The 18,503-nt window shown below is 37.3% G+C and overlaps 1 protein-coding gene across 1 annotated transcript in view; it reads left to right on the plus strand.

The window, feature by feature from the left end:
• Window positions 1-18,503, plus strand: part of UGGT2 (UDP-glucose glycoprotein glucosyltransferase 2) — a 601,530-nt gene that overhangs the window by 230,300 nt on the left and 352,727 nt on the right. The window contains exons 9-10 of the mRNA XM_007944010.2: window positions 705-804; window positions 4,289-4,349. Coding sequence (XP_007942201.1) covers window positions 705-804; window positions 4,289-4,349 — 161 coding nt within the window. The remainder of the gene's footprint in view (window positions 1-704; window positions 805-4,288; window positions 4,350-18,503) is intronic.

Genomic DNA, 18,503 nt, shown 5'->3' on the forward strand with positions numbered 1-18,503 from the left:
TTACTTCAGGTAAAATATTACTTTCTAAATTTAGGATTTTATTTTGTCATAATGGTAAAACTGTTGAAAGAGAAAGGGAGTGCTTCTTATTTACTGACACTTTGGGTCTGTCTTAATGTTCTTGAAAGCGCTTTATTCCCCCGCCTATTTGTTATTCTTTCTGTCAGTCAAAGCTGTTTGTCACATGTTTTTTTCAATCTAAATAAATAAAAAGCATTTCTTTTTATATATTTTTCTTTTGAACTTCTACCATAATTTGTAGACCATAAATAAAATTAAAAAAAATAAATCACTGCCATCGAGTCAGACTGGACTCTTAGCAGCCCCTCCTTGGGTTTCTGAGATGGTATTGCTACAAAAGTAGATTGCCCAATCTTCCTTCTGAGGAGTGGCTGGTGGGTTTGAACCGCCAGCCTTCTGGTTAGCAGTCAAATGCCTTAGGCACTCTGGCACCAGAGCTCCTAGAAGATAAATAAATAGTGATTATTAAATGATAATTACTCCTTCATAAAAATTAAAGCTTACATAAGTGGACTTGATGATAGCTTTTCATTGATAACTTTTAGAAAATGCTAAATAAAAGAATGTTAGTATATTCAAATTCAAATATATGGGGAGGAGAATTAAGTAAATTATTTGAATTACAGGGACATGCCTATAAAAATGATAGATTCCTTAATGATATTTTTCTTTTTTCCTTCCAGATCTTAGTTTTCAAGCAGCTTCTCAAATATTGTCCACTCCAGTTTATGATGCCATAAAATTAATGAAAGACATTTCACAGAACTATCCCATAAAAGCAAGGTATATTGAAGTTCACTGGTTTGATTGTAGTCAAAACTCTTTTCTATTAAATGAATTTTATGAAATTAATTGATTTCTTTTAACGTAATATTAATTATAGATGTTGTTGTTGTTATGTGCCATCGAGTTGGACCTGACTCAGAGCAACCGCTCCTTGGGTTTCCGAGGTGGTATCATTACAGAAGTAGATTGCCCAACCTTCCTTCTGAGGAGTGGCTGGTAGATTTGAACTGCCAGCTTTCTGGTTACCAGTCATGTGCCTTAGGTACCACGCTACCAGACCTACTTCAATTATAGATATATGCACCCATTTCCTCATGTATTGATGTTATTGGGTTCCAAAGACCAGGTCATTATGTGAAAATCAGCTTTAAGCCCCTCACCAAACTGTGAACATCTTGTTGAGCCCCTACTGAGCTTTGCTGAGCTTACCTGCCACTACTACCTCTCCCTCATGTTGATACTTTGGCCCTCTACCAGTGCTTGCAGAGGAGGACCCCCCAGTCTTCCACTTGGGTGGTCCAAGTGCCATACCCCTCCCCTGGGATCCCTTCCCTTTCCTGCTGTCAGCATATTTTCAGGAGGGGTATTCCCAGCTCATCCCCTCAGTGACATCAAAATATTCTTGGTGGCTTTGTTGGGGGCAGGGAACTCCCTGTCTGTGGGTAGGAGGGTCTCAGTGCTGTGGGGTGGGGGTGCATGCTGTCTGCTTGGTCGCCCAGCAAACCCCTCACTCAAGCATTGCCCCGGCTCTCACTGGGTGGCCCTCCCCACCTCTGCTCCACATGTTCCTATGAGAATCAGTAATCCAAAGCTGCTTCTGAGGCCATGATAGCCAGGCCTGACTTCTGCTCATGACCTTAATTTGTGCCTGCCACTGGCCACTCAAAAGCTGACCCCACCTCTTCTCAGGTAGCTTGCCCTTCCCTCACCTGCCTAGGAGGTGACATTGAGGAATTGTTAAGGGGCTGCACAGTTGTCAGTCAACTGGTTTGGGGTTCCATTGGCCCCAGGCACCCAAGTGGTACTGTCTCAAGGCTCCTTCTGACCATGGCCTGGCCCAGCCTTGCTACTCCTTGGGACTGGGAACTAGGACCAGACCCTGGGGTAGTACTTCTTCCCTGGCACTGAGAGCAGCCTACCTTCAGGACAGTGGCTGGTCCTGCCTCAGTGTCAGCCTCCTGTGGGCACCTAGAACCCACTGAGCAGCATTCCATCCCCACCATCCTCATTCCATCTGTACCTGTGGTCCCCAAGCACTCTGGAGGCTCAGGAAGACCACACTCCCTCTTCCTTCCTGGGCAGTGAAATACTGTGCAGTATAAACTTTTCGTTGGTATGTGCTCATGGGGTCCACTGGTCAGGGACACTGTCAGGGACCTCAGCATTTGCTGTTGCCAGATGTGCATCCTTAATGCTCAAAATAGTCCAATAGTATATATTTTTTACTATTGACATAAATTTGAAATGTCAGATAACGAGATAGTTAAGTGAGGAGTTAGGTGTATAGCTTTCATAAAACCAATGCTTTGCTTTATTATACATATTGATTTTTTTTGTTAGAGCATAATATTGACTTGTGTGCACATGTGAGTACATATTACAAAGAGCCTTTGAATTGTTTCTGGAAATGAAGGAAAAAAAGGCATATTTCATTTAAAAAAAAATTTAATGTAAACAGTAATCTAGGAAAAAAACTTGTTTAAGAAAAATAAATGAGAGTATTTTTTTTCTCTCATGAAATGATGAAAAGTATTATTCTGAATATGAGATCCATGCCCAAAGTACTGCCAAATCTTATATTTTTTTCCTTTCAGATTCTGAACAGTTATTGTCTTAATTGCATGAAATATTTTGTGGTACTATTATTTTGTCAGGAGCTCTGGTGGCATAGTGCCTAAGGCATTTGACTGTTAACCAGAAGGCTGGCAGTTCAAACCCACCAGCCACTCCTCAGAAGGAAGGTTGGGGAATCTACTGTAGTGATTACTGCCTTGAAAAACCAAGGAAGGATCTCTCTGAGTTGGATCAAACTTGATGGCAATGGATTTTTTATTATTTCGTCAGTAGTTGGCCAATATTTAATTGAATTGCTTTCAGAAATGTTATATTGCTAAACACATCTTCTATTTCAATTGGTAATACATTTACACATCTAAAAATGACCAGTACATAGAATTCAGATTACCACATATTATGTGGAGTTACAAAGTAACTTCACTTTGATGCATTTATATTCTGGTTAATAAAGAAATAATATAAAATTATAAACAACAAATAAAAAATGAAATAAGATAGCTATGTGTATTACCACCTGTAATAAGTCACAATTATATATACAGCAATAGTGTCGTATTGAGAAAAATTGAAAAACAGCCTTATGCTCTCAGCATACCTTCTCAATCAGATGATTGTTTTTATTTGTCTCAATCACTACTTTGTGTAAGTATCCACAGTGCCAATTATTGAATATTAAATCCAGGTATTCTTTTCCTTTACAAGATAAATAAATAGTGTATAGTTGGTGACAAGATATCAAGACTCTTAATGGTGACCTGAAAGTAGAGGGGTTTGTTAGTTCATTACAGATTAAGAATGACTTTGATTTACCTGTTTCAGTTCATTTTAGTTTAAGCAGTCAAGAGTTTGAGGAGTCAGTATTTATATGATAAAACATGAAATGGGTACGCATGTGTGTGTTTGTATAGCCACACTGCTGCTAATTAAGAGTAGCTTTTAAAATTAAATAGAAAAGAGTAAAATAATTTTAGTTTTACTAAAATAGTAGATTGGTTGTTTTGAAATTAAATCAGTGTGACTACTGAGTAGTTCTAATACTAAATGGTTGGGCATTAAGGAAAATTTTCAAAATGTGCTAATGTTGCCGAATGGCTAAATTACTGGCTTGAGCATATCTTAAAAGTCATTTGGTAGACAACCGGTAAATGCTTGTTAAAATGTAATATTTGTTAAATGAATGAAATATATCTGTACCATTAAATTTTCAATAGTAAAAGTATTGCTAGTATTATTGAACTTACATACTTTGATAAAGATCCCAGGTTAACCAAGACTCTTTATATACAAATACTCTGAACATTGCCTATTTGCATGGACACATATTCATACAAAAATTTCATACAGAATTTCTATATGTGGGTAAAACAAGATAAAATTGTGTATCTAGTCAAGAACTTTTGAAAAATAAATGTGGTAAACAAGCTCTGACAATATTTAATATAAAAGGTTAGTACACATGTACTTTTGATAGTCTCCATTCTCAATTAATCAATATCCTTGTCTAATGAAATGCCATAGTACCACTTATCAAATTAGGCTATATGGAGACATAAATTTTTCTTTCAGTGAGATGTTGAGAACTGAGAGTTTTCAGTTTCTTATCCTACGTATTATATTAATTGAATTATAGATTAGTCTGAACCACCTAAGGAACAATGAATTACATCAATATTTATTTTCTCAGATCACTGACCAGAATTGCTGTAAGTCAACAAATGAGGGAGGAAATACAGGAAAATCAAAAGGTTTGTTTCCTTTCTTAAAAATTTACTAATATCAATATTAATTATATTTAATTATTTTTTTGATTATTAAAGTTCATTTCTTCTGTTTTTATACTGCCTACTTCTATAGTGATACTGCCTCGGAAACGAGGGGTCGCTATGAGTCGGGTCTGACTCGACAGCACATAACAACAACAACAACAGCAATATATAGCTTATATTCTATGATTTTAGCCAATTTTCCTGATATATCTCCTACTTATTTCCTCATTCACCCTGTACTCCAAGCTTTCTTCTCACATAGTATAGTTTTCTTTACAGGACAAATAATTATGAATGAATTATTCTGTTTCTCGTAATTAGTTTTGCTTGTAAAAAGCTTGTCAGGACTGAGTGAAGTTTGAACCAATGGAACATTACCAGACTCCTCTAGCATATATGAAACAGTTGATCATTACTTTGGTAAGATTCTGTGAGGTAGACTCTTAGATTTCCTTAGAACCCCAAAGCATCTTAACTGTGTTATTACTTGTAAAGTGCTTATTAGAACACTATTGTTGTTCTTAGGTGCTGTTGTGTCAATTCCAACTCATAGTGACCCTGGAATATAGAGTAGAACTGTCCCAGAGGTTTTCTACAGCTGTAATCTTACAGGAAGCAGACTGCAACAGTTTTAGACTGCAGCCAAGTGCTTAAACCATCATGCCAGGTTTCCTTCTTGGAACACTACCTAGCTTTACTACATATGATTAGATTGCATTCAGATAATAAAATACCAAATTCACAGTACCCTAAACAATCAGTTTATTTTTCTCACATGCCAAGAAACCTCACAGTAGGTGGCAATAAGCAATAGTTCTGCTGCTCAGTAATGTCAAGGAGTAACATTGTCAGAGGTACTTTTGTGGTAGAGTTATTAAGTACTCTGCTGCTAACCAAATGGTTTGAACCTACTGGCCACTCTGTGGAAGAAGATGTAGCAGTCTATTTCTGTAAAGATTTATAGCTTATGAAACTGTATGGGGCAGTTCTGCTTTGTCCTATAGGTGTTACTATGAGTCAGAATTGTCTTGATGACAGCAGGCTTGGTTTTGTTTAATACTGTCAGAGAGTATGCGTAAAATAATATTTATACACATGTAACTAACTTGGCCTTTCGTTTATGGTTGCATGATGGCTGTAACAGGTCCGGAGTTCATACCTACATTTGAGCAGAAAGAGATGAGAAGGATGTTTGTCCTCACTAAATCATTCGTGAAACTCTTCAGCATACTTCTGCTTTCATCTCACTGGCCCAAATTTTATCATGACACCATCCTTACTTATAAGGGAGGCTAGAAAATATAGTATTTACTTTTCTAGTAATTGAAGCAAGCAGAGCAGAAGTGGGTCAGGTATGGCCTAGATTAGCTGGCCAACAGTAACAGTCACACTGGGACATATTAAGCTCTCAGTAAATGTCAACTGTTTTGATAATAACAAACAACTACAATGATGAAGATAAAAAAGTATATGCATAGGTCACTGGAACATAAGTTCTTTGGTAACATCATTCTATCTGAAATATTCTTTGCTCTATTTCCTGCCTTACAAATTCCTGTGTATCCTTCAAAACTGTCTTCTGTTATTATTCCTGTCTGTACTTTTTTCTAATTGATCTTACTATTCTTTAAGCACAATGAATATCTTTTAATTGGTTTCCTGTATTTGTTTGGATAATGCCACCTGTAGTAAGAAAGGAGGGAGAGGAAAGGAAGAAGAGGAAGGAAGAAAGAAATATCAGAATGTTACTGGCTTCACACAGTAGAAATTTATAAATTTTTTGCTCATTAAACACTCTAAATTAAGTGTTCCTGGTCATCAGTGCTTTGCTCTATGCAGTGATTTCAAGTCCATAGCCTACAGGAAGGAGTTCATGATGTTAAAAAAAAAAAAAAAAAAAATACTGTAGGAATAAGAGGAAGAAAATTGGAAGAACTGAAGATTCAAATCACCAAATGCAATAATTTTAAAGGCAGACTAGTGTAATGGCATAATCACGGGGTGAGCATCAAAATTAGTTGCTAAAGTAGAGTAGAAGTGAAAGTTAGTAGAAATGAATAGTTCAGGAAACTCTGAATTGGGCTTGAGTGAGTAAAATATCCACCACAGAGTATGCCTTCAGATATATTTGTGGAATTAAAAATATTTTGAATGATTAAATAGTACCTATAATATTCTATTTTTTAGCAATATATAATTTTTAGGATATTCTATGTGTTATGTGAGGTATTATATATAAATTGAGACCAGTGATTTCTTATGGGTCACAGAATTGATACATGACAGAACCAATTAGAGTCCTGATCTATAGTTTATTTCAGATCATTTTAATGAGAATTTATTGAATGTTTGCTTAAGTGTCAATACCTTGCCAGATGATGGAGAAACAGAGATATTTGAGAAGATTGAGAAATTTGATCTAAAATTTCTGCTAAAAATTCTTAAATGACCCAGATTTCCAGAACAAATGAAATACAAGATGCTAGAAAGAACAATCAAGGTGCATCTAAATAAAACCGAGTGGGTAGGTCTGATATAGAATGTCAGTTTCCCCACAGAAATCACCATAGAAACGTGTTGATCAGGCAGAGATGAGTTTAATAAACTTACTGCAGCAAGGAAAAACAGGATCTTGATAGAAGCTTGTTATAGTGCCTGAGAAGGAGGACATTGGGGTAGGATATTTGTAGAGGTGAATTTTGATTTAAATGGTGTAAGTTGAGTTTTTCAAGGTGGGAAACTGATTGGGATTGGTTAAAGTTTGTGATACAGTAATTTGGAATTGGTAGACATTGCAAAGTGATGATTTTGATGAGCAAACTCTTGTCTGATAAGCCAGCCCTTTGTCTAAATGACAACTGTTTGCCCAGATGTGTAAACTATTTGCCAGGAAAAATGGATTTGCAAAAATTCCTGATGCAAATGATTGTTTATTCATTTTCATTCTTATCTTCCAGGAAAGAATTTCCTGGAATAGTTTGATGTTGGCATAGATTGTGTCCCTTTCAGTCCCAGGCACTGAAATACATTGACATGGACAGTCTTATTTCTTACTGGGGAGGCAGGAGTTGATTTTTTAAAAAAGTAGATGATAGTAGACAGAAAAGCAGGGTAAGGCAGTGTTACTTTTTCCGTTGTACTTTCTAACCAAAGGTTTGATATTGCCAGTAGGTAGCATGTCATAGGGAATGACTATTAAAACATTCATGCTCCTTTGTTAAAATGTGTGCGGATGGAAAATGTGAATTATTGAGAGAGGTTCTATTATTGCTCACAAGTAGTAACTCTCCTCCCTGTCAGAAGATTCTACTTCTCTATACCTTTGATACTGATTGATGCCATGTGGCTTGCTTTTGCTAATGCACAGTGAGGTGTACATGCATGTATGCATGTGTGTGTGCACGCATGCACACACACACATGTTACGTCCAAGTTGAAGCTTTAACTACAGTTGCATAGTTTGGCATGTCTTTTTGCTTTTGCCCTCTCTGGCTTCTGTTCTCTGCTATAATAGACATGTCCCAAATAAAGGCTGCTCTCCTAGCCTGGATTCTGAAATGAAAACATGACCTGAAGGTGTGAATATATAATGTTGTTATGTGCCATTGAGTCAGACCCGACTCATAGTAACCCCTCCTTGGGTTTCTGAGGCGGTATCACTACGTAAGTAGATTGCCCAACCGTCCTTCCGAGGAGTGGCTTGTGGTTTTGAACCGCCAGCCTTCTGGTTAACAGTCAAATGCCTTAGGCACTACGCTACCAGAGCTACTAAATATGAACAAAAAATAAATGTTTCCTGTTGTCAGCCACTGAGATTTGGCCACATACCATTTTTGGATTATTTGTATTAGGAGTTTGGTTGTAGTAAATCAGCAAATAGATTAAATTTTAAGTTACCTTTGTATTTGTTTAATTTTATGAAACAATAAAAACTGTTTCATATTTTAAAGAAAATTCAAAATAACTTTTATATATTTAAAATAACTATATATGGCTAAATAAAGAATTTCTTTATAACTATTTTGCCATTCTTTGGAAACAGAATGAAAATACAGTGATAGAAGAAATGGAAGAATTAGAGGTACCTAAAGAAGAAATGAAGGAGCTCTGGTAGCATAGTGCCTAAGGCACTTGACTGCTAACCAGAAGGCTGGCAGTTCAAACCCACCAGCCACTCCTTGGAAGGAAGGTTGAGCAATCTACTTCTGTAGTGATACTGCTTCGGAAACCCCAGGAGGGGTCGCTATGAGTCGGGGCTGACTTGATGGCACATAACAGCATAGAAGAAATGATAGGCAGATGTTCTCAGTTAGTTCCTGCATTAGCATTAGCATCAAATTACTGATTTTGAGAATAGAATCTTCTGTATATCTCTTTTGTAAAATATAGCTGATAATATAAATTAGAATATTTGAAAATATTTTGTAAATATTTACTACTATAAGATACCAGAGGTATGAACATAGTCAAATTGCCAAATTTAAGGTTAAAGTTACCAGTTGCCTTAGGCTGGGTTCTCTAGAGAACCGTTGTTGTTGTTATGCGCCATGGAGTCGGATCCAACTCATAGCCACTCCTCCTTGGGTTTCTGATGCAGTATCACTACAGAAGTAGATTTCCCAACCTCCCTTCTGAGGAGTGGCTGGTGGGTTTAAACCGCCAGCCTTCTGGTTAGCAGTCAAGTGCGTTAGGCACTAAACTACCAGAGCTCCTAGAGAACCACTAGTAAAGCTTATACATATATATGTATATTTATATACCTGCTGCCATCGAGTTGCTTCCAACTCATAGCCACCTCCATCAGGTTTCCAAGACTATACATCTTTACAGAAATAGATTGCTTCATCTTCCTCCTGTGGAGCAGCTGGTGGATTCAAACTGCTGACCTTTTGGTTAGTAGCCCAGTGCTGCCTTAACCACAGTGCCTCCAGAGCTCCTTATGTATTTGTGTGTATGTGGGTGTGTGGAGAGAGACAGAAAAAAAAATGGTAAATTTATCTCAAGAAAATAGCTCATACAATTTTAGAGCCTGGCATGTCTCAAGTATGTGGGTCAGACATCAAGTTGGAGACTTGTCCTGACTCACATAGCTGCCAGGGCTGATGATCCCAAGACTGGCAGCCAGTACAGCAAGCTGCTGGCTTTAGAGACTGACAAATCCAAGATTGGCAGATAAAATGGCAGGTTGTTAGCTCACAGGTGACAAAAGCAACAATCCTAAAATTGGAAGGCAATATGGCAGGCTGTCGGTTCAAGTACAGATGATGGTGAGCTGGATGCAAGATCTCTAGCAAAACAGAGATTTTTGCCAGAATGTCCATATATATTTGAAGCAGGCCGCACCCCTGAAGAAACTCCCTTTCAACTGATTGGGTACTTACAGCAGATCTTACATGGAAGTGATTACATTATATCAGATCTCATCATGGGGAATGACTGTATCATAACGGCTAAGCCACTGAGAATCATGGGTCAGCCAAGTTGACAAACAGCCTTAACCGACACACTTAAAAAAAAAAAAAAAAAATTATCCCAATACTGCATTTTAAAATATCTTTCACTTACATTATCAAGAATAACCTCAATTTTAGTACTTTTTCTATCCTCTCACTTTCCAGGTATTATTTGATCTTTTAAATCATAGTATTATCATCCTTATCATACACTTAATTTAGTATATTAGATAAATTTGGAGACGGAAGTTGGTCATTACTAATTTTATTTACCCATGGCTTATTTAATTAAAGCTGGCCCAACTGGCATTTTATGTTATGGATTGAGTTCATCCCCTAAAAAGGAATAAAAGATATGTTGAAGTCCTGACTCATGTATTTGTGAATGTGACTTTGTTTGGGCAAATAGGGTTTTCTTTGCAGATACTATCTGTTAATGATGTCATGCCAGATTAAGGTGGGTCCTAATCCTCTATGACTGGTATCTATAAAAAGAGGAGGACAGACATAGAAACAGTCACACACGGGGAAGATACCACGTGGGTATCAGTCTACAAGCCAAACACCTGGGACAATAAGATACTGAAGGAGGCAAGGAAGGACCTTCCCGTAGAGTCAGCAGAGAGAGAACGTGGCACTGCCAATGCACTGAATCTGGAATTCTAGCTTCCAAAACGGTGAGAAATCAATTTTGTTACTTTTAAATGCAACCACTTTGCAGTATTTTGTTACTATAGCCCTAGGAAACAATACCCTTTGTTATTCAATTAAAAATTTATCTGTTGGTTTTAATAGGAATATAACTGTAGCTCAGTCCAAAATCCCCTCATTTATTTGCCTAAAAACCATACATATCATCAAGGTGAATGAAATAACAATTTCAGCAAAACTAGCAGAAAGCAGAACCTTGCAAACTCTAAATTTTGTGGAACTGTTAAAAAAATGCCCAATACTAGTATAACTGAAACTTAGAGCTATTATTGTGTAGAGAGGAAAAATGGAAATTTGCAGAAGAAAATCTGAAAAATCATCAGATATTCATCCTCAGAGGGGAGAGTTTTCCATCCTGAGTACCAATACAAACCAGTTTGTTAGTGAGTCTATTTTGACTTATGGTAACCCCATGTGTGTAATAGTAGAACTCTCCCCATAAGGTGTTCAATGCCTGATTTAAAAAAAAAAAAAAAAAAAAAAATTATTGTGATTTGGGTGAAAGTTTACAGAGCAGTTTCATTTTCCATACAACAGTTCACACAAATTTTGTCTCATGACATTGTAATTTCCCACAGTATAACAGCTTTCTTCCCACTTCCTCCCCATAGTTACCTCTTTCCTGTGTCCTTCCCTCCCATGCACTCCACCCCAGGAGCAGACTCCCTGTCCATGTACTACCCTTCTGTTCTCCCATGATTGATCTCTCCAAGGAGTGTATCTACCTGATGTAAATATTCAGCCTATGTGCCTATGCCACAGGAATGAGTTTAGTTCCAGACCTGAAGGGTAACTATGGGCCATAGTCTCAGGTTTCACCAGGCTCTAGCAGACCGGCAGACCTGGTCTTTTTTTTTTTAATAATTTTGAGTTTTTTTCCACATTGTTGTCTCTTTCTATCCAGGATTTCCTACATAGATCCCCCTCCAAGTGGTTGACAGTGGTAGCCGGGCACCATCTAGTTCTTCTGGTCTCATAGTTATATAGGCAGATGATTGCATGGTATGCCAGTCCCTTGAACTAATTGTTTCCATGCATCTTTGGTTTTCTTCATTCTTCTTTGCTCTGGATGAGGAGAGACCCATCAGTGCGTTTAGATGGTCACTTGCAAGCTTTTAAGACCCCAGTTGTTACTCACCAAAGTAGGATGTAGAACAGTGTTTTTGTGTAGTGTACTATACCACTTGAGCTTGATGTCCATTGTGACCATGGTCCCGAGCCCAAAAGTCAAACTGCTTGCTCCCTCTGGGTAGCCGGCTGTGTGTGGCCAAGAAGTCACCAAAAACTTGTCCCTTGTCAGCGCTACTATATACCAGGACATTCTTATAGAATATATATATATGCTTGTAGAAACATCATCTGCCAACCGTATACATCGTCATGGAATGCCTGATTGTTTTTTTGGAAGTAGATCACCAGGCCTGTCTTTCGGAACACCTCTGGGTGGGCTCAAATTGCCAACCTTTCAGTTGGCAAACAAATGGATAAACCACTTGCACCAACCAGGGACTCACCACCCTGAGTAGCAAAGCTGTAATCAAGGCTGAAAAACAGAAGATGAGCTGGGGAGGTAGAGAGGGAAGTCATGCAAAATGCACAAAAGTGGCTGATTTAATAAAATACAGCTTCCAAAAGAGAGGATGGCTCCTCTTGGAAGACAGAAACAGTATCCTTTGGTGGCAAAGCAAAGAGAAAAAGTGATTGGTGGCTGGAGCCCTCTGATCCAGGTTATTGTATGAGAATCTGAGAAAGGCTGGTTGCTTTAGGTAACTCAAACTATTGATTGTCCTTAAGTCAAGGAATCTGGAAAGATGTTTGCCCCTTGAACTACAAAGCTATCTCCTCACCTTATAATTGGTTTGGTCCAAAAACATATGGCTCATTTAAATATGATTAACCAATTAGGTAAAACTACTGCATGCAAATAAAGATTCTACTGTGTAAGGGGAGAAAACTGCAAAACTACCCTGTAGATGAGGAAACCTCACTGGACAGAGGAGAATTGCAACACAGTCTTTAGACATGCATTTAACTGGTAAATGTTTTGTTACATATTTATTTACCATAATTTAAAAAGGAAAAGTTAATGAAACACCAAACAGGGCATCTATACAGTAACTCAGAATCAAGATGGACAGACAATAGGAGGTGATGCCCTCATAACAAGAATGATGTGAAACCATAATTGAAAGAACTTTGGAAAGACACAGAAAGTAAAGGTGAACCACTTCAGAAATAATACTAAAATTACAAGTGACATAAGGGAAAATTGGCCTTACAGAATAAGATAGTAGGAGACACACTGGATATAAATGAGAAATGCAAAGAAATAGAACTAGAAATAAATAGAAATGGAAGTAAAAATGTCCCAGAAGAAGGGAATCCAGCATACCTGTACTAGATTTCCTGGAGTAGAAAAAATATAATTAGAAATAATTAGAATTTTTTTTTTCTGATTTAAAAGACGACTTTAATCCAGATATTGTATACTTTGTAACTGGAAAGTTGACTAGAAATGCTCAAAACTATGATATTGGCTATTGGATTTTATAGAGAAGAAGAAAAATTATTTGGGCATTTATTTAAAAAGATCATAAGGGAAGGAAATCGTGTCAGCATCAGACTTCTCAAAAACAGCATTCAACACCAAGAAATAGTGGACGTCCACCTTCAGGATAATTGATCAAAGAAAAGCTATCCTTTAAGCAGTCTTTCAGGCTCGTATATACTTATAGGCTAAAAGAATACTGAGCATGCAAGAATTCAAAGTATACTGCTCCTATGAATGCTTTCTGAGGTATTTCTTCCAGCCAAGAACTGATTGACGATACTTGGGCAAAATATGTAGCTATTGGGAATTGAATATGTTTATGTGCAGAACTGAGACTAAAAGATGAGAAAAATGGTGATAATAGTATAGTACGTAAATAATACCTAGGCCGATAATGATGAAGTGTTGCAACTGATAAAAATAGGGGGATGGTAGAAAAGAGAATATGCTTGTTTGCTCTTAACTGTTGTCATTATGTGCCATCGAATCAGACCTGTAGTACTTGCGAATCAAAGGATATATATGATTTAAAACTGAAATATCAAGCAGTGGAAGCATAAACTTAATTGAAAGTGCATAGTTTACCATTAGAGAGAGGAAATAACTTTATTCCATAAAATTGTCTGTATAAGACAGGGAGGAGAAGCAGCAAGAAGTTAAAAGCTAATTTTATTACTTTTTTTTTTGGTGTGTGTGTGTAAGAGAACCATTAGATGCTATTTAAAGAGAGGATTAAAGTATTACATAAAGATGTGCGTTAAAGTAGAAGAAAAATCTAAATCTTCCAAGTATGACCAAACCTGAATGCAAAAAAAGCAAACAGAATAGTGAATGACATTTTAGAAGCTGTAAATTGAGTATGAAAAAAAATGACATCTGATACTACCCATATGTGTCCTATCAATAAATATAAATAAGCTTAACTAACATGATAACAAAAATTATTAGTCAGAAATTAGGACTATTAGGCATAATACAGTTTGTGTGAAATAAAAGCTTTTATAAATTATTCATAAATGCTAAAATCAGAACAACTGGTAGAGGTAAACCAAGCAAACAGTGTGTTGCAGGGGTAGTGATTTTGATATGGAACCGAATTCAGGCCAAAAAGTTTTAATGAGCAAAATTTATCTTTTGTAATACTAAAGGCTACATACAGTTCACAGAGGGGGCCCTGGTGGTGCATTGGTTAAGTCTTGGCTCCTAATTGAAATGTCAGCAATTTGACCCCACTCAGAGGATCTGCCTGAGAAAATACCTGACAGTCTGCTACCATAAAAATTATTGTCTAGGAAACCCTATGTAGCAGTTCTTTGCTGTCATACAAGGCCTCTGGGAGTTGGAATTAACAGCACACAACATCAACAACAAAAATTCTCAATGAAAATATAACCCACAGCCATCATGTCGATTTTGACTCATAGTGACCCTATAGGACAGAGTAGAACTTCCCCATAGGGTTTTCAAGTCTGTAATACTTTACAGAATCAAACTGCCTCATCTTTCTCCTGCAGAGCACATGGTAGTTTCGAAGCATCAGCCTTTTGGTTAGCAGCCAAATGCTTTAACCACTAGGCCACCAGAGTTTCTTTTCCATGAAAATATAGCAATTAATTATTATCATATGCCTCCAAGGAAGACCAGTCAAGGCTATTACTCAAATCTACATGCAAACTGCTAAAGCCAACAGATGAAGAAATTGAAGATTTTTACCAGTGACTTAAGTCTGAAATTGAACAAACATGCAATCAAGATTTACTGATAATTACTGGTGATTGGAATGCAAAAGTTGTAAACGAAGAAGCATCTATAGTTGGAAAATATGGCCTTGGTTGTAGAAATGAAGCTGAAGATTACATAGTAGAATTTTTCAAGACTAATGACTTATTCTTTGCAAATAACTTTTTTCAACAATGTAAACAGTGACTATGCACATCTACCTTGCCAGATGTTGTTGTTGTTGTTGTTATGTGCCATCGAGTCGGATCCAACTCATAGCGACCCCTCCTTGGGTTGCCGAGGCAGTATCACTACGGAAGTAGATTGCCCAACCTTCCTTCTGAGGAGTGGCTGTTGGGTTTGAACCGCCAGCCTTCTGGTTAGCAGTCAAGTGCCTTAGGCACTATGCTACCAGAGCTCCCACCTTGCCAGATAGAATACACAGAAATCAAATTGACTGCATCTGTGGAAAGAGATGATGGAGAAGCTCAGTATCATCTGTCAGAGCTTGGCTGGGAGCTGATTGTGTAACAGGTTATTAATTGCTTATATGCAAGTTCAAGTGGAAGCTGTAGAAAATTTAAACAAGCCCATGAGAGCCAAAATACAACCTTGAGTTTATCCCACCTGAATTTAGAGATCATTAGAAGAGTAAATTTAGCACATTGCACACCAGTAACTGAAGAACAAATGAGTTAGGGGTTGACATCAAGAACATCATGCATGAAGAAAGGAAGTGGTCATTAGAAAGACAGGAAAGGAAGAAAAGACCAAGATGGATGGCAGACAAGTCCTGGAAACTTGCTCTTGAGCAGGGAGTACCTCAAGTGAATGGAAAAAAATTATTAAATAAAAGAGCTAAACAGAAGATTTTAGAGGGTAGTTCAAGAAAATGAAAGTAAAGTATTATAATGGGATGTGAAAAAGACCTGGAATTAGAAAAACAAAAGGGAAGAACACTCTGGGCATTTCTCAAGCTGAAAAAAACTGAAGATAAAGTTCAAGCCTTGAGTTTCAATATTGAAAGATTCTATGGGCAAGATACTGAATGATGCAGGAAGAATTAAAAGAAAATGGAAGGAATACACAGTTACTGTACCAAAAAGAATTGGTAGACATTCAGTCATTTCAGAGGTAGCAAGCATATGATCAGCAGCACTGATCGAATTGGTGAAAAACAATGTCCCAGGAATTGATGGAATACCCATCGAGATGTTTCAACAAATAGATAGATACAGCACTAGAGGCACTTACTTGTTTATGCCAAGATATTTGGAAGACAGCTACTTGGTCAACTGACTGGAAGAGATCTGTATTTGTGCCTATTTGAAAGAAAGGTGATCCAACAGAATGGGGAAATTATCAAACCATGTGATTAATATCATACACAAGTAAATTTTTGCTTACGGTATTTTCAAAAACAACAGTTGCAGCAGTACATCGATAGGAAACTTCCAGAAATTCAATCTGAATTCAGAGGATATAGAACAGGGCATACCATTGCTGATGTGGGATGGATTCTGGCTGAAAGCAAAGAATACCAGAAAGATATTTACCTGTGTGATTATTTAAGGCATTTGTGTGGATCATAACAAATCGTTGATAACATTGTGAAGAATGGGAATTCTGGAACACTTAACTGTGCCTCTGAGGAACCCGTACGTAGACCAAGAGGGAGAGAGTCATTCAAACAGAGCAAGAGCATACTGAATGGTTAAGGAAAGGTGTATGTCAGAGCTGTATCCTTTCACCATAGTTCTCCAGTGTGTATGCTGAGCAAATTATCCAAGAAGCTGGACTATATGAAGAAGAATGCAGCATGGGGATTAGAAGAAGACTCATTAACAACCTGTGATATGGAGATGAAGCAACCTTGCTGGCTGAAAATGAAGCTAAGTTGAAGCACTTACTGATGATGAAAATTGAAGACTACAGGCTTCAGTATGGATTACACCGCAGTATAAAACTAAAAATCTCACAGCTGGACCTGTAAGAAACATCATGATAGAGGGAAAAGATTGAAGTTGTCAGGAATTTCATTTTACTTGGATTCACAATCAACACTCATGGAAGCAGAATTATTCAGGAAATCAGATAACATATTGCACTGGGAAAATCTGCTGCACATGTTAAAGAGCAAAGATGTCATGTTGAGAACTAAGGTGCACCTGACCCAAGCCATGGTATTTTCATTCGCCTCATGCATGTGAAAGCTGAATAAGAAGACTGAAGAATTGATCCTTTGATTTGTGGTGCTGGTGAAGAATACCGAAAATACCATAGACTGCCAGGAGAATGAATAAATCTGTCTTGGAAGAGATACAGCTGGAATGCTCTTCAGAAGTGAGAATGACCAAACTTCGTCTCTTGTACTTTGGCCATGTTGTCAGAGGGAACGGGCCCTAGAGAAGGATATCATGCTTGGTAAAGTAGAGGCTCAGCAAAAATGGGGAAAACCCTCAAGGAGATGGTGTATTGACAATTGACTGCATGGATGGGCTCAAGCGTAGCAAGGATTATGAGGATGGTGCAGGACCCGACAGTGTTTGGTTCTGTTGTCCATAGGGTTGCTGTGAGTCGGAGCCAACCCAATGGCACCTAACAACAATAACATACATCAAAACAGGAGGCCTAGTGGTGCAGTGGTTAAAATTTGGCTGCTAATTGAAAGGTTGACAGTTCAAACTCACCAGCCACTCCTCTAGGGAAAGATGTGGCAGTTTGCTTCCATTAAAGATTACAGCCTTGTAAACCCTGTGGAGTAGTTCTACTCTGTCCTCTAGGGCTGCTGTGCATCAGAATCAACTTGATACATCAAAACACAGCATCTAAAACAGAAACTCCAGAAGATAGGAGAACTAGGATAACTCTGTTTGACTTAAATATTCAAAAAATAAGATATAGATCACCAAACAACATTATCAACATACTATAGGTACCAAATTTTGTACACTGATAATAGAGCAAATATGCCTTTTTTCAAGTTTTTAATGAATATTAATGACAAAAGTATAGGAAGTATATATGATAGAAAGTATAAATGATGAAACATTATTTCATCCAGTGTAACTAGAAATCAATAACAGAATTTTTAAGAAGTCTTATTTACATGGAGATTAGTAGTTCTATTAAGTACTGAGTAGAAGGGAAAATTAAAATTGTAATGTTTCTTTCTATGAATATTTTTATTATGGTTAAATGTATATAATAAAAAAATTTCCAATTTCACCATCTTTAAGTGTACAATTGAGTGACATTAATTACATTCACCATGTTATGCAATCATTACCACAATTATTTCCAAAAGTTTTTCATCACCCTGAACAAAACATTATACCCTTTAAGCATAATTCTCCTTTCTACCCACCTGCTAGCCTCTGGTAACCATTAAATCTACTTTGGTCTCTATGCATTTGCTTATTCTAGATATTTCATGTAAGTAGCATCATACAGTATTTGTCCTTTTGTATTAGACTTATTTCACTCCATATAATATGTTCACGGTTCATTTATGTTTTAGTATGTATCAGAACCATCATTTCTCTTTGTTGTTGTTGTTATGTGCCTTCGAGTTGGCCCTGACTCATAGTGACCCCTCCTTGGATTTCCAAGGCAGTATAACTATGGAAGTAGATTGCCCCATCTTCCTTCCGAGGAGTGGCTGGTGGGTTTGAACCGCCAGCCTTCTGGTTAGCAGTC

The sequence above is a fragment of the Orycteropus afer genome, unplaced genomic scaffold (assembly GCF_000298275.1).
Source record: "Orycteropus afer afer isolate SDZICR_OR568_19922 unplaced genomic scaffold, OryAfe1.0 scaffold00117, whole genome shotgun sequence".
NCBI classification, from domain to species: domain Eukaryota; kingdom Metazoa; phylum Chordata; class Mammalia; order Tubulidentata; family Orycteropodidae; genus Orycteropus; species Orycteropus afer.